We start from the raw sequence: 15616 nt of genomic DNA, 5'->3' as shown, positions 1-15616 counted from the left end.
GCCCCTTTTTCGCTGTCATGACTAATGCCGCCATGAACATTTGTGTATGAGGTTTTACGTGGACACAGGTTTTCATTTTTCTTGGCTATACATCCCTGGGAGTGGCAATGCTGGGCCATGCGGTAACTGTGTCTGACTTTCTGAGATACTATGAAAATGTTCTTCCAAAGTGGCTCAGCCGTTTTAGGTTCCTACTGGCAGCGTGCGCGTGTCTGACTGTCTCCATATCCCTGCGAGCACGTTTCTGAGGTTTTTCTTACAGCTCGCGTATCAGATGGGAATTGGGGTCTCACTGTGGTTTGCTTTTCCCTAATAAGTAATGATTTTGCACGTTTTTTTCATATGCTGGTTGGCCATTTTTATATCTTTGGGGAAATGTCTAAGCAAATCTTTTAGCGTTGTTTAACTGGGTTATTTATCCATTTTTGTAATTTCTGTTCATTCTGGATACAAGCCTTTTATATAATTTGAACATATTTTCTCCATGCTGTGGATAGTCTTTCTGGAAAGTGTCTTTTGAAACACAAAATGCCTTTTTTTGTTGTTGTTGTTGGTTTGATTTGGTTTTCAGATCTCGATTTTATTTTTCAGTTCTAGAATTGGGTAGCAGTTTGGACCCAACTTGGTTCAGAAAGCTCCATTCTACCACAGGAGCAGGTTATATTTATATCCTGATAGCAGGAAGTGACACACAGGAAGGAAGTTAGGGAAGGGCAGCCCGATTGGTTGCAGTTCATGTCTGTCTGATTTGCAGCTTGTTTGAATGGCTGCTGCTTGTGTTTGACTGAGACTCGGCTACTTGTTAGAGAGTTTACCCGCCAAGTGACTTCAGAGTTCACCAGGAAGGTATGGCCTTTACAACCAATTTGAAAGTGTGAACAGAGGCAGCTTTAGGCCAAATTCAGTTCAATCTAACCATCCTCTCTCGGACAACCTCTCAGTTTTGAGGGTTTGACCCAAACTTTGGGCATTAACATCACTTTTGTCACCGTCATGAATGGACGTGGTTGGTCTCAGCTCCCACCAAGCAGTGGCAGAAGCAGGTTCGTAAGGTGGGAGCAGGAGACTAGAACAATAGAACAAAGCTGGTGAACATCGGACTGTGTCAGTTACTTTTTTTAAGTGTTAAAGCAGAGGGGATTTCCTTACTATGTAGCTCGGGGGGACTGGAGTTTCCTGTTTTCGGGGAAAAAACCTGCTTTATGTTGGGTGAACACAAAAGTTTTTCATTTTATGGACTTCAAAGTGTATCTACTTTTTTCTTACTTTTGTCACTTGAACTTTAGCTGTGATATGTAAGAAGTCATCGCCTAACCCAGGTTGCAAAGATTTATTCATGTTTTTTCTAAGAGTTTTACAGTTTCCACTTTCAACTTCCGTCTTCTGTATGTGGATGCCTCATCTCATTTGCTGGAAGACTTCATGCCCCATTGAATTTTCTTCACAACCTTTTCAAAAATCAATAAACTATATTCAATATATGTATACATATATGTGTTTCTGGAGTCTCAAATCTGTTTTTTTTTTTTTTTAAAGACTTGGGGCTGGTATTGTGGCCATAGTGGGTAAAGCCTCCACCGGCAACTTCAGCATCCCATATGGGCACCAGTTCATGTGCCAACTCCTCCACTTCCTGTCTGGCTCCCTGCTAATGGCCTGGGAGAAGCAGTGGAGGATGACCCAAGTGCTTGGGCCCCTATTACCCACGGGGGATACCCAGAAGAAGCTCTTAGCTTTGGCTTGGCCCAGCCCTGGCCTTTGCAGCCATCTGGGGAGCAAACCCGTGGAAGGAAGATCTTTCTCTCTGTGTCTCTCCCTCTCTATCTCTCCCTAACTCTTTCAAATAAACAAATCTTAAAAAGAAAAATTAATTTGAAAGGCAGAGCAAGAGTGGGGGAAGAGAGAGGTCTCTCCCAGGTTACTACAGTGGCTGAGACTGAGCCACACCAAAGCCAGGAACCAGGAATTTCATCCAGGTCTCCCACTTAGCTGCCAGGGGCCAAGTACTCAGGTCATCTTCAGCTGCTTTCGCAGACGCGTTAGCAGGGAGCTGGACTGGAAGTGGAATAGCCAGCACTTGAACCAGCACGCCTATATGGGACGCCAGCATGCCTATATGGGACGCCAGCATCACAAGTGGTGGCTTAACTCACCTCATCGCAAAACAAGGTGCTTTTTTTAAAAAAAAATTATTTATTTATTTGAGTGGTAGAGTTAGAGGGAGAGACAGAAAGAAAGGTCTTCCATCCACTGGTTCACTCCCCAAATGGCCTCAATGGCTGGAGCTGGGCCAATCCGAAGCCAGGAGCTAGGAGCCTCTTCCAAGTCTCCCATGTGGGTGCAGGGGCCCAAGCACTTGGGCCATCTTCTGCTGCCTTCCCAGGCCACAGCATAGTGGATTAGAAGAGGAGCAGCTGGGAACAAAACTAGGCTTTAAAATCTGTTCTAGGGGCCAGCGCTGTGGAGTAGTAGGCTAACCCTCTACCTGCAGTGCCGTCATCCCATGTGGGTGCCGGTTTGTCCAGTTCATTCCTAAATATTTCATTATTTTTGATGATATTGTAAATGTACTTGTTTTATTAATTTCATTTTTTGATTCATTGCTAGTATATGGAAATACAGTTGATTTTTGTATATTGTTCTTGTATCCTGCAGCCTTGCTTAACTACAGTATTAGTTCTAATTTGTTTGTGGATTCCTTAGACTTCTCAAAATACAAAATTATGTCATCTGTGAATAGAGATAACTTTACTTCCTCCTCTCCAACCTAGATGATTTATTTCTTTTTCTTCCCTAATTGTCCAGCACATTGTAGACTAGAAATGGCAAGAGCAAAAATATTCATCTTGTTCCTATTAGAAGTGTAGGTGTTGAACAGAAATCTCCCCTCGGCATCCTGCGGGTTTGCTGGAATAACCTTACGCAGAGTAAGCAGGAGAAGAGGCGGAAGGACTGATTAATGCGCCGAGGAGAATCCCACAGCCCAGGGTGTTGAAGTCACAGGAGTGTCATTAGCACACACCTAACATCACGCAGAAACACATATGCCCCGAGAGCTGTCTTGCCATGCGGTTCAAGTCTCGGGTAACGGCGACTCACCATCATCTGTGTGGGTCTGGTCCAGACCGCCCAGTCTCTACTTCTGTGGGAAGAGCCTACCTTTGCAGATAGAAAGGCCTGTGTCCAGTCCTTTGTTACTGTGGATAGACGTACATTTCTTTTTGCAAAATGCCAGCGTTTCAGAACCATTCCCCCATCTGAAAAGCTCTGCAGTTTCCCTGAATAACCTCCTTGGAGTATATTCCACGTGGGATGGTTCACCCTCCCAAAGGAGGGATCGCCCATTCTCTCAGGAAGAAGTGTGGTGTTGGCGCTTGGTTTTATGTAGCTGCCGTTTATCCGGCTGGAGATGCTCCCTCCTGTCCCTCGTTTGTTGAGCCTCGTTATCGTTAGCGTGAGAAAGCGTTGGGTTTCATCGGCTGCTCTTTGGGCGTCTACTGAGGTGATCACCTGAGGGTTTTTTCTCCTCTATTTTGTCAGCACAGCCTATTACATGGATTGATTTTTAAGATGATAACCAACCTTGCATTCTGAGGATAAATCCCACCTTGTCGTGGTGTGGAATCCTGTTTGTGTATTGCTGGATTCAGGTTGTAGTATTGTGAGGACTGTTGCATTGGTACTCTTGAGACATGTTAGTCCCTGGTTTCCTTGTGGTGGCTTCATCTGGCTTTGGTATCTAGGTAACAAAGATTTTGAGTTGAATGTGTTCCCTCTTGCTCTTCTGTTTTTTAGAAGAGTTTTAAAGAATTGATATTAATACTTCTTAAAACATTTGATAGAACTAATTTGAAAAGCTGTCTGGTCCTGGGTTGTGTGTGTGTGTGTGTGTGTGTGTAAAAAGTTTTAAAATTGCTGACTAATTTCTTTCCTTATTGTAGGTATCTGATTTTACTGCTTTTTCCCTTTAAGCCCTAAATATTCCTTCTTTTAGTCATTCAAGAAATATTTATTGAGTATCTGTCACATACAGATCCTGGTTTTGGTACACAGAGGTTACAGCAGTAAATCTAGGCCGGCACCGTGGCTCACTTGGTTAATCCTCTGCCTGCGGTGCCGGCACCCCAGGTTCTAGTCCTGGTTGGGGCGCCAGGTACTAGTCCCGGTTGCTCCTCTTCCAGTCCAGCTTTCTGCTGAGGCCCAAGAGTGCAGTGGAGGATGGCCCAAGTGCTTGGGCCCTGCACCCCATGGGAGACCAGGAGAAGCACCTGGCTCCTGGCTTCGGATCAGCTCAGCACCAGCCATGGCAGCCATTGTGGCCATTAAGGGAGTGAACCAACGAAAGAAAGACCTTTCTCTCTGTCTCTCTCTCTCTCACACTGTCTATAACTCTCTCTGTGTCTCTCTCTCACTGTCCAACTCTGCCTGGCAAAAAAATAAAAAAAAAAAAAACACAATCTAACAATAGTCCTTGGAGCTGGGTTTCTCATATTCTTTCTCATGTGTGTATATTTTTGTTTGTTTATATTAATATTCCTTGCAAAAATATTGCCACTTGCAATTGGTGGAGAAAGGAAATTTTGGGTTTGCCATGTAAATTGTCATAGTATAATATATAAATTCTTACATGTTTGCCGGCACTGTGACTCACTAGGCAAATCCTCCACTTGCAGTGCCGGCACCTCGGGTTCTAGTCCCGGTTGCTCCTCTTCCAGTCCAGCTCTCTGCTGTGTCCCAGGAGGGCAGTGGAGGATGGCCCAAGTCCTTGGGCCCTGCACCCGCATGGGAGACCGGGAGGAAGCACCTGGCTCCTGGCTTCGGATCGGCATGACAGCAGGAGCGGCCATTGGGGGGTGAACCAATGGAAAAGGAAGACCTTTCTCTCTGTCTGTCTCTCTCACTGTCTAACTCTACCTGTCCAAAAAAAAAAAAAAAAAAGATTAAAAAAACTTATATGTTCTTGAAGACAATTGTATACACGAGAGCTGGGATATACTATTATTATTTTTATTACAATCACAGTCTATATTGGCACTTGCCCTTGGCATTACAACAAAGGCTTGATTTGTTGCAAACCCCAAAACCTGAGCCCACTCACCCGGTGGACAACAAGCCAGTCTCTGACACCAGAGTGGCGAAACGAAGTCCGTATGTATTTTTGCAAAGCCTGGAGGAAGGAGCACAGGCAGCCGTCACTGACTTGCCGGATTCCACAAGGGTAGTAGGAATCTTCCAGACCGAAGCTGGGGTTCAGAGGTGTGCCTTCAGCCTGCGTGCAGGTCTCGGCTGGCTTATAGGGCTCGCGCCCTTCCCTTGATGGGTCAGCAATAGCATGGCCGTTGTGTTCTTTTGAGAATTTTGCTGATGGCAGATTGGGCTCCAGCCTGTCTGGGTGCCCTGTGTAGTGGCTGTTACATTGTTTACTCAGGGCGTGGGTGCCTCTAAAAAAGTCCCTCGAGACAGGCCCACCATCAAGATATTATCTAGAGAGGAGACAAGTGGACTCTTGGGTCCTGTGATCTGGGACCCTCTGGGGCCAGCTGAGCCTAACGCACCTCTCCCTCAATCCAGTGAGTCAGACTTTCGTAAGAAGTTGACTTGCAGGGCAAAGAAAGGTTCAGGTAGGGAGACTAAGAGACCAGGACCTGAGACGTCTACATCAGTAAAGAATAAATGAATAAATGAGCCCGTATTGATAACCATCCTCAGAGCCGTGCAGTGCCGTCCTCTGTGCGACCTCAGGAGGAGCAAGTGTCCAGTCCCAGGGCTGCTGCGGTGGGTGAAGCAGCGGAGCTCCCGCCTGGCCGTCACAGGAGACACGGATGGGGAGGGGTCCTTCCCGGCCGCCCTGGCATCTGACGGCAGCCCCTTGCCTTGCAGCTGCGTCGCTGCTGTCCCTGCCTGGGTCTTGGTGCCCTCCCTGTGTGTCTCTGCCTTCACCTGGTGGATTCTGCGTACATAGTGGGTTGGAGCCTGCTCTGACGACCTCTTAGCTTGAGTACATCTACAGAGACATCAGGGGCGAGAACTTCAACGTTGCCTTTTTGGGAACAGAATTGAACCCGCAGCAGCATCAGTCTCGAATGCTGAGATCTTGAGTGGAAGCCTCATTTTAATGATGTGACCAATCTTAATAGCCTTTATGGAAGTTTAGTACATGTGTGTCTCTAGAAATCATAATCTCTCCCCGTTATACGGTAACCCTGAAGGTGTCTCAAACACACACACACACACACACACACACGTGAGTTTCCTCTTCTTCTGGGTGTAAATGCTGGACACTCAACAGAGATAAGCAGTTCCATACCATGGCTTGCAAGAGATGTTTGAAAGTCGCATCTCTCAAATCACAGTGTGTCCACCCCTAAAGTCAAACAGGACTGCTGTGGGCGGCGGGGCCCCTGGCTGTGCTTATCCCAGGCTCTTTCTCCACCTGTGAGAGAGCCCGCGGTGGAGCGTAGAGCTGTGTAGGAAGGGAAAGCAGGACCCGTCTGAAGCAAAGGAGAAGCACACACTTAAGACTCAAATGTGGGTGCGTGTGCACAAGAGGGTGAACAAAAACCGAAGAAGCTTTGGGCCGTCCTTCTATACTGTTGGGAGGCATAGGGGATGATGTCTGGGGTGGGGCCTCATTGAGCATTGAAATGAGATGGAGTTTGGGGAGGGGCTTGATCATCACCCATTTCAGAAATATCGAAGGCATCAAGTGCATGATGGGAGTGAGAGAGCTGGCCATGGTAATTCTGTCACAATGACCTGAAGGTCATCGCAAGGACAGAGTCTGCAGCCATGCTGGGTATCTCCAGCTGGCACTGGTTCTGAATGGGCAGCTTGGCGGAATTTGTGTGCAAGGGGCAGGCTTGGTGGTACGTGGAAGCGGGGTTTGGGCAGTGCACAGAGAGGAGCTTTCATGGTGTAGACTGGGTTGTCACAGCGTGGGGCTGCGCGCTGGGCTGCTCACAGTGGGCTGGGGGGTGCTCTTATGCCAGAAGTCCCCACTACCACAGAGGTTGGCTGGGCTGTCGGACCTCAGGTCCTCTCTCTAGCCTCAGGATCACAGAACAATGTCACTTTGGAGCAGAGTTTAAAATCCAGGATCTCCCTGGGCCCTGTCTGCTGGTCCCATTGCTAGTCTTAATTCCGTATTTGATAATGCTCCTGTTTTCTTTATCCGTAAGTGCTGTTCCCTCTCTGTGTCTCACTGTAAGTATATTTGACCATCCCTCATCCCATGGTATTCTGATGTGGTGAACACAGTGGAACCAGGGGAGGGGCTAGAGAATCTGGATCTTTTTAACCTGAGCCTGTTACCGCAGAAGCAAGGGTTCTTCTTGTCTTCAAACAAGAAAGAATTCAGGCGTGAGACAGAGAGTAAGTGGAAACCAAATAGCAAGGTTTATTAGGGCAGGGACATCCATAAGAACAGACGGGCACCTCTCCAGACAGAACCTGAGAGAGAGCGCCCAGTCGCTCAGACTGGGGGAGAACGAGGTTACATGGTTGAGTGGAGAGAACACACCTGGCCAGGCCAGGCAGGCGGGTCAGCAGAGAGGCAGAGGGCTGTGCGCGCAGTCCGGTTGAGGCCGGGGGGGTTTTGAGGGGTTGGGTCTTGCCTCCCCACCTCTGCTCCTCCTGGAACAAAGGACTTTTTGGATATAAATACGAAAATTCCTTTCTGAGTTTCCCCCTGAAGTTATCACACAGGAGGAAGCCTGGCTGGCGTCACCCCCAGTTAGAGGAAGGATGGTTATCGGGTAGAGGAAGGATGGTTATCGGGTAGAGGAAGGTTGGTTATCGGGTAGAAGGGGCAGGACATTTGAAGTGCAGATACTGGGTGCCCCTGGAAGGTTATCAGGCAGAAGGGGCAGGGACCCCCACCTGGCAGGTTATGGGGTAGAAGGGGCAGGGCAGGATGCAGATACTGGGTGCCCCTGGAAGGTTATCAGGATGACTTTGAGATGTGGATGCTGGACCCAGATGTCTCCTTAGGCCTTTGTCACACACACAAGCTCATATCTGACTTCCTACCTAACAAGCCCAAACTCATGCTCTACTCCTGTGGCAGAGAAACACTGAGGCAGTGTTCATGTAGGCTGCTCCCCCAAGTCTTGGACTCACTTTCGATGTTTAGGTATTTTTTTTCCATTGTTACTTTCCTATTTTGAATTAAAGTACTGACCAATTCTCACATGCCCCCGGCTCCCTCTCTCCTCCTTGCTCCAGTTTCAATTATGAAATGAGATTGCAAACTTAATTATTCTCTTTTCTTTCTTTTGAAACAATGCAGGGCAGTCCAGAGCAGCCATGATACCTCCCAAGCACCCCCGGCAGCCCAAGGGCGCTCTGGACGATGCCATCGCCTTTGGGGGAAAAGCAGACCAAGAAGCCCCTAATATTTCCCACCCTACACCACCCCCACTGCCAAAGAAGATGATCATCAGAGCCAACACAGAGCCAATCTCCAAAGAACTCCAGAAATCCATGGAGAGCAGCCTTTGTGTCCTGGCTAACCCCACCTATGATATCGACCCCAACTGGGATGCCAGCAGCGCTGGCTCCTCCGTCAGCTATGAACTCAAGGGGCTGGACATTGAGTCTTGTGACTCCTTGGAGAGACCTCTGCACAGGGAGAGACCCGTCCCCTCGGCCGCAAACAGCGTCTCCAGCTTGACCGCTCTCAGTATTAAGGACCGGTTTTCCAACAGCACGGAGTCCCTGTCCAGCCGACGGGGTCCCTCCTCTAGACAGGGCCGAGGCATCCAGAAGCCACAGAGACAAGCACTTTACCGAGGACTGGAGAATCGGGAGGAAGTGGTGGGCAAAATCCGCAGCCTTCACACGGACGCCTTGAAGAAGCTGGCCGCTCAGTGTGAAGACCTCTTCATGGCTGGCCAGAAAGACCAGCTCCGTTTTGGGGTGGACAGCTGGTCAGACTTCCGGCTAACCAGCGACAAGCCGTGCTGCGAGGCAGGCGATGCTGTTTACTACACCGCCTCCTATGCGAAGGATCCGCTGAGTAACTACGCGGTCAAGGTAGGACATTTTGTAAATCTCGTCTTGCTCTTAACCCACCGGCCGTGACTGGGATGAGTCCATTCTTCTCTCCTCCAAAGCCAGATCTGGTTACTGCTCCACAGTGAACGCTGTAATAGTCAAGGGGCTTATTCATTCTTTGGAGGAGAAAACAGAGACAGAGTTAAGCCCTGTCCTGTGTGCGAAGGTAGAGGGAAACGGGAATTGCTTGGGGGCTTGGCAGGACCACAGCCCAGACTCTGGGAGCGAGAGAAGGCTTCTTAAGTAGGTAATCCCTTGGCTGAGACTGTCGACAGGGCCACCTACAAACTCGAGGGCTGCGGTGAATCTTGCACTCCGAGTTTTTGTCTTGATTCTCCACCAGTTAGAGACCCTTGTCTACCCGTGCTCATTAAGTCATTTGCCTCCAGGAGAAACCTGTGTTTGTTGATGTGCCGGGAACAGCTTTACCTTTTGTAGTTGAATCTTCACATAGCTCCCTGGGGTGAAGATCTTTTTCCCCATTGGACAGATGAGGGGAATGAAGCGCAGAGGGCTGTGCTAAGCTGCTTAGGGTCACACAGCGAAGTGGGCATTTAAACACAGGTATCCCTGACTCGGCCGCCTGCCCTTCAGCCCTTGTGTCCTGCATCTGTCCCACTCGTTCGAGACAACCCAGTGCTTCAGACGACCAGAACTCTTGACATGGAGACTTCTCACCCAGTTATAGGCACCGCGACATCAGGCTGTAGGTCTCATCAGTGTAATAAATACAGCATGGACTGGGGAGACCCAAAGAGTTGGGTTCAGATCCTGGCTCTGCTTTGTAGATTTGTCAGTGCCCATGCTGTAACTAACACAGGGCAACAAAATGAAGATACCAGAGCAAAGCGTTGGGTGTCCCTAATACCTGCCCATTTCTGTCACTGCACATGAACTTCCCTAGGCTACTTTAAGAGAGTAACGACGTTGGGTGTCTCCTCCTCTTTGAGTTGTTTACATGATAATCCATCTACTTTATAGGACTGCAATAGAATCAAGTGAGATACTGCAAGAGAAAGGGTTGTGAAAGTATAAAGCTCTCTGTAGACTTAAGGTAATGTCTGCCTCTTTGTACTGATTCTATTCACTGGTTCAAAACCAATTAACATATCTAAATGACTTTTACATGTTAATTTGGCTTGGAAAGACAGATGGTATCCTAGTAAATTAATGGGTAAGGTAAACAATTGGCCTTACCTGTCTCTCACGACAGAATTTATGTTCGGCCAGACCTTCAGCTAGCTGCTCTGTGTGGCTGCAGCATCCACACCCTGTGACTGTCTGGAAGCACTGACTGGCGGGGTGAGCCCATGTGCCACCACTCTCTTTTTAAAATAAACTGAGAGGCAGACAGCACAGAGGGCCTGGGTTCGAGTTCACGTATTACTGTTAAATCTAAAGCAGCATTTTGAGATTCTGTGTGGCCCTCAAGAGCTCTTATCTCACTTGGGATTACAGTGTCTTAACTATCGTGGGTGGGCCTTTACTGCTACAAGATCCCCAATGCAGGGCAAGTGCCTCTCTCAGAAAGGGGCGGTGAGCTATCCGATCTTTCTAAACAATTGAGAAGCCGGGCTTGACCAACTTTATGTATTATTGCCATGCAATCTTGTCTTTTTCCCCAAATCAATGGTCTGGTATTGATTTCTTCTCTTGTAATGATGCAAAAGCAATCTCCAAAGAACAGGTGGCAAGTGGTAATATACTGGCAGTTGTTGGCAGATTTGGGAAAAGATGTTTTAGACTAAACGCTGAATATAAATGTCTCTCTGAAGACCCTCTGGGTGTTTCCAGAAGTGCCCGATTGATTGTACAAATACAGTGAACCACTAGGACGCTGCAAACCTTGCCTCTGCGGAAATAAGCGAAGGGATGAGCAGCTGGCCCAAGAGCTCGCTGCACTGCTTGTCCCTGAAAACACCCCTTCCCTTCTCCTGGGATTCAGAGTGGGCTAAGGGTGCGGCTGTCTCCTGGAGAGACTGAGAGGTCTTCTACATGTCGCAGGGGGCTCCCGGTGCTCGAGTTGAGCAGTTTGAAAGCCAAAAGACACTACTCCTGCCCCTGAAGTACCAAATCCCTTCCAATCATAGAAAAAATATTTCCTGTGTGTTGTCTTAGTCTGCTCAGGCTGCCATAACAAAATACTCTGGATTACATGGCCGAAACAACAGAACTTTCTTTTCTTGTGTTTCTGGAGGCCAACAAGCCCAAGATCAAGGTTCCAGTTTATCTGGTTGCTGGTGAGGGCTCCAGAAATCTGATTTGTGGGCAGCCATCTTCTCTCTGTGTCCTCACATGCTTTGGGGGCGGAGGAGAGAGGAAGAAAGAGAGCTAGTTAGCTCTCTGGTGTCTCTTCTTATGAGAACACCAGTCCTATCACTTCAGGGCCCCAGTATGATGACCTTCTTAAAAAAAAAAAAAGATTATTTATTTATTTGTGTATTTATTTATTTATTTGAGAGGCAGAGTAATAGAGAGGCAGAGAGAGAGTCTTCCATCTGCTGGTTCACTCGCCAAATGGCCGCCACAGCTGGAGCTGTACTGATCTGAAGCCAGGAGCTTTTTCAGGTCTCCCACACAGGTGCAGGGTCCCAAGGACTTGAGCCCTCTTCCACTGCTTTCCCACGCCATATCAGAGAGCTGGATCGGTTCCAGCGCCCATATGGGATGCCAGCGCTGCAGGCAGCGGCTTTACCCACTACACCACAGCGCTGGCCCCTGTGATGAGCTTCTGAACCTTATTTACCTTTGTGTAGGCCCACTCTCTGTATACAGTCACATGTTAGGGGTAAGAGCTTCAACATACTTATTTGAGGGACAGAGCATTCTGCCCCAGCCCTCCATTTCCCCAGATTCCTGTCCTTATCATTTACGAAACACATCCCAACAGCCTCCAAAACCTTAACTCACTCAGGCATAAATTCTGAAACCTGAAGTCTGATCTGAATCAAATACGAATGAGATTCAAGCTATGACTCATCCCAGGGCAGAATTCCTCCCCAGCTACGAACCTGGGAAACCAGACAAGTTATGTGCTTCCTGCAAAACACAGCTGCGAGCAGGCATAGGGTAGACGTTTCCCTTCCAAGAAGAAAAATCAGGAGGACGGAAGGAAGGGGGGGGTGATAGATCTGAAGCAAGATCGAAACCTGGTAGCAAGTCAGATTGTGTGAAATCCCAAAGCTTGGGACAGGCTGGCACAGCAGGTTAAGCTGCCTCCCGGGATGCGTGCACCCCCATTGGAGTGCCTGGGGTTCAGTGCGCTTCTCCTGATGCTCCTGGGAGGCACCGGAGGGTGGCCCTAACAGTTGAGGTCCTGCCGCCCATGTGGGAGACCCAGATGGAGTCTCTGGCTGATACCGTCCATGAGTCCCACGCATGATCTTTTTATCAAACAGCTGTGTCGGTACGCCCTGAGTGTTCTCTGCAGAGCACGCTTTCACACTTTTTTGCATTATGGGTAACCCGAGCATTTTGCAAGTCTTCAAGTTCTGGTCCCTTTTGATTAACAATTCCCTCTTCAACTCATCTTTCTCCTTTTGCATTTGTCTGTAAGCACTCAGGAGGATCCAAGCCACTCCTCCAACACATTGCTTAGCGATCTCTTCAACTACAAGCCGATTTCAGGGCCAGCATTGCAGGGTGCCGTATCCCACAGCAGAGTGCAGATTCGAGTCCAGCTACTGTGCTGCTCACCCAGCTTCCTCTTCATGCCCCTGGGAAGGCAGCAGCAGAAGCCTAAGTACTTGAGCCCCGACAATCCGCGTGGGAGCCCTGCGTGGAGTTCCAGCTCCTGGCTTTGGCCTGGCACAGACTTGGCTGGTGTAGCCATTTGGTTAGTGAACCAGTGGATGGAAATGCATGCTTTCTCGCTCTCTCTCTCTCTCCCTCTCTCTCCCTCTCTCTTCCTCTCTCTCTCTCATAACTCTGCCTTTCAAATAAATAAATTTTTATAAGATTCTATTTCATCTCTTTTAGGTCCTATTTCTCATGAAACGCTAGAACACAGCTCAGCCGAGATTTTGCCACTTTATGACAAGAATCCCCTTTCTTCCAGCTGCCAGTAACATAGTCCTCATGTCCATCAGAGGCCTCACCAGAATTGCCCTTAACAGCCACAGTTCTAGCACCTGCCTGTCCTGGTTCTCTGACATGCACCTCCAGCTCTTGGAGCCTCTGGTTCCAAGCAGCTCCTGCATCTGTAGATAATTGTCATAATAGCACCCTTGTCTCATCATCAAAATCCGCTGGGTTGCCTTAACAAGATCTCATAATAAAAATAAATAAATAAAACAGAAATCCATGTCCTTCCAATTCTGGGAGTGAGAAAGCCGAAGATCAGGGTTCTGGCTGCTCTGGTTTCTGGCGAAAGCTCTCTTCCTGGCTTGCACTTGGCTGCCTTCTCCCTGTGTCTGCACATGACAGAGTGAACGAGCTCTCTGGTGTCTCTTCTTAGGAGGGCACTGATCCCGTCGTATCAAGGCCCAACTGTTAGGACTTCATTGGACTTTAATTACCTCTTTATTGCCTTTTCCCTAAATGTAGCCATCCTGGAGGTTAGGACTTTAACACTCGAACTGGGATGTGGCAGGACACGGCTCAGTTTCTAACAGATGTTGTATGCGTCTTTGTCATAAAATGCATGGTCTGGGGCTGGTGTTGTGGCACAGCAGGTTAGGCTGCTGCCTGAGACTTGTTCGAGTCCTGGCTGATGCAGCTCCCTGCTAATGTGACTGGGAAAGCAGCAGAGGATGGCTCAAGTGCTTGGGCCCCTGCACCCTCATGGGAGACGTGGGTAGAAATTCAGGCTCCTGGCTTTGGCCTGGCCCAGCCCTGCCATTTGGAGAGTGAACTGGCAGATAGAAGATTCTCTCCCCCTCTCTCTTTAGCTCTGTCTTTCAAATAAATAAATAAATTTTTTTGAAACTGCATGGCTTTCCTGGATTTGTAGATTTTCTTTCTCATACTACTCTTATTTTCATTGAAGTTATCCAGCCTTATTATTTATATTGCTCTTAAATTAAAAGACATCCTAGCAGAATAAAGAGCTTTAGAGATAGCTGGCCTGTGTTCAAGTCCTGAATGCTTCACTGGATTTGTTTGGGGGGGGTGGTGTTTAAGATTTGCTTTTTACTTTGAAAGGCAAAGTGACAGAGAGAGGGGAGAGAAAGAGAGAGACCTTCCATCTGCTGGTTCACTCCCCCAGTGCCCTGGTTCGGGCTGCACCACGATAAAACCAGGAGCCTGGAACTCCATCCGGGTCTGCCTTGTGGGTGGCAGGGGCCCAAGGACTTGTGCCTTTTACTGCTGCTTGTCCAGGCACCTTCGCAGGGAGCTGGGTTGGAAGCAGAGCAGCCAGGACTCAGACCAGCGCTCTGGTGTGCGCCGCTGGCATCGCAGGCAGGTGGCGGAACCACCAGCAACAACGCCGGCCCCTCACCGTGTGTGCCGAAGTCGTGTCATGGTTTTCACGTCACGATACTGACCGACCTGCCTCCCTCATAAGATTGTTACAATACCCATGTTTATGTAGTAAAACTGCTTTTATAAAGTGCATATAAAATAATACATTGTTGTTATTAACATTAATGGAAAATTACTGCGTGGCATCCCATAGATCACTGTTATTCTTTGATATTGAGCATCAGCCCAAGTATATTTAGAAACATTCTGCACTTAGACATTTTTCTCTCTCATTACCTCAAAGATGTAAACATCTTTTTTCCCTAAAATTATGAAAGCTGCAAAGTGCTAACAGCCTCAAGAATTTAAGTACTGCCAAAAATTGGAAACAAATTAAGTGCCTGATATTAAGGAAACAATTTAATAAATCATGGCACATCAGCCATAATAAAATGTTTGCAGCCATTAAAATTGGTAATTATGAAGACTGTATCAAATCATGAAAAGCATTTTTTTGTAAAATGTCACATGAAAGTAGCAAAATACCAAATAATGTGATCATAACTTTTTAAAAATTGATCTACAAAGTGTAGTATGAAAATAAATCCTATGTCTGTGTTGTAATTATGGGTGACTTTGATTGTGTTTTTTTTTTTTTTTTTTTTTTTATTTTTATTTTTTTTTTATTTTTTTTGACAGGCAGAGTGGACAGTGAGAGAGAGAGACAGAGAGAAAGGTCTTCCTTTGCCGTTGGTTCACCCTCCAATGGCCGCCGCGGCCGGCGCGCTGCGGCCGGCGCACCGCGCTGATCCGATGGCAGGAGCCAGGAGCCAGGTGCTTTTCCTGGTCTCCCATGGGGTGCAGGGCCCAAGCACCTGGGCCATCCTCCACTGCACTCCCTGGCCACAGCAGAGGGCTGGCCTGGAAGAGGGGCAACCGGGACAGAATCCGGCGCCCCGACCGGGACTAGAACCCGGTGTGCCGGCGCCGCTAGGCGGAGGATTAGCCTAGTGAGCCGCGGCGCCGGCCTTGATTGTGTTTTAAAGATGGTGTCATGTTGCCTTTTTGAGGAAAAAAATTTAAAAATTCGAGAATTCGGGTCACTTGACGCTGAGCATCTTGAAGCCATAGGATCCCTGGTTCTGCATGTCTGAGGCCC

The 15616-nt window shown here is 48.1% G+C and overlaps 1 protein-coding gene across 12 annotated transcripts in view; it reads left to right on the top strand.

Moving 5' to 3' along the window:
* The window catches only part of PEAK1 (pseudopodium enriched atypical kinase 1), a 344458-nt gene that overhangs the window by 311700 nt on the left and 17142 nt on the right, over positions 1-15616 (top strand). For all 12 annotated transcript variants that reach the window (XM_051834588.2, XM_051834591.2, XM_051834580.2 and 9 more), the window contains one exon: positions 8288-9033. In XM_051834588.2, coding sequence (XP_051690548.2) covers positions 8288-9033 — 746 coding nt within the window. The remainder of the gene's footprint in view (positions 1-8287; positions 9034-15616) is intronic.

This window comes from Oryctolagus cuniculus, chromosome 12 (assembly GCF_964237555.1).
Source record: "Oryctolagus cuniculus chromosome 12, mOryCun1.1, whole genome shotgun sequence".
In the NCBI taxonomy this organism is placed as follows: Eukaryota; Metazoa; Chordata; class Mammalia; order Lagomorpha; family Leporidae; genus Oryctolagus; species Oryctolagus cuniculus.
This window is presented reverse-complemented; position numbering and strand designations above follow the sequence as displayed.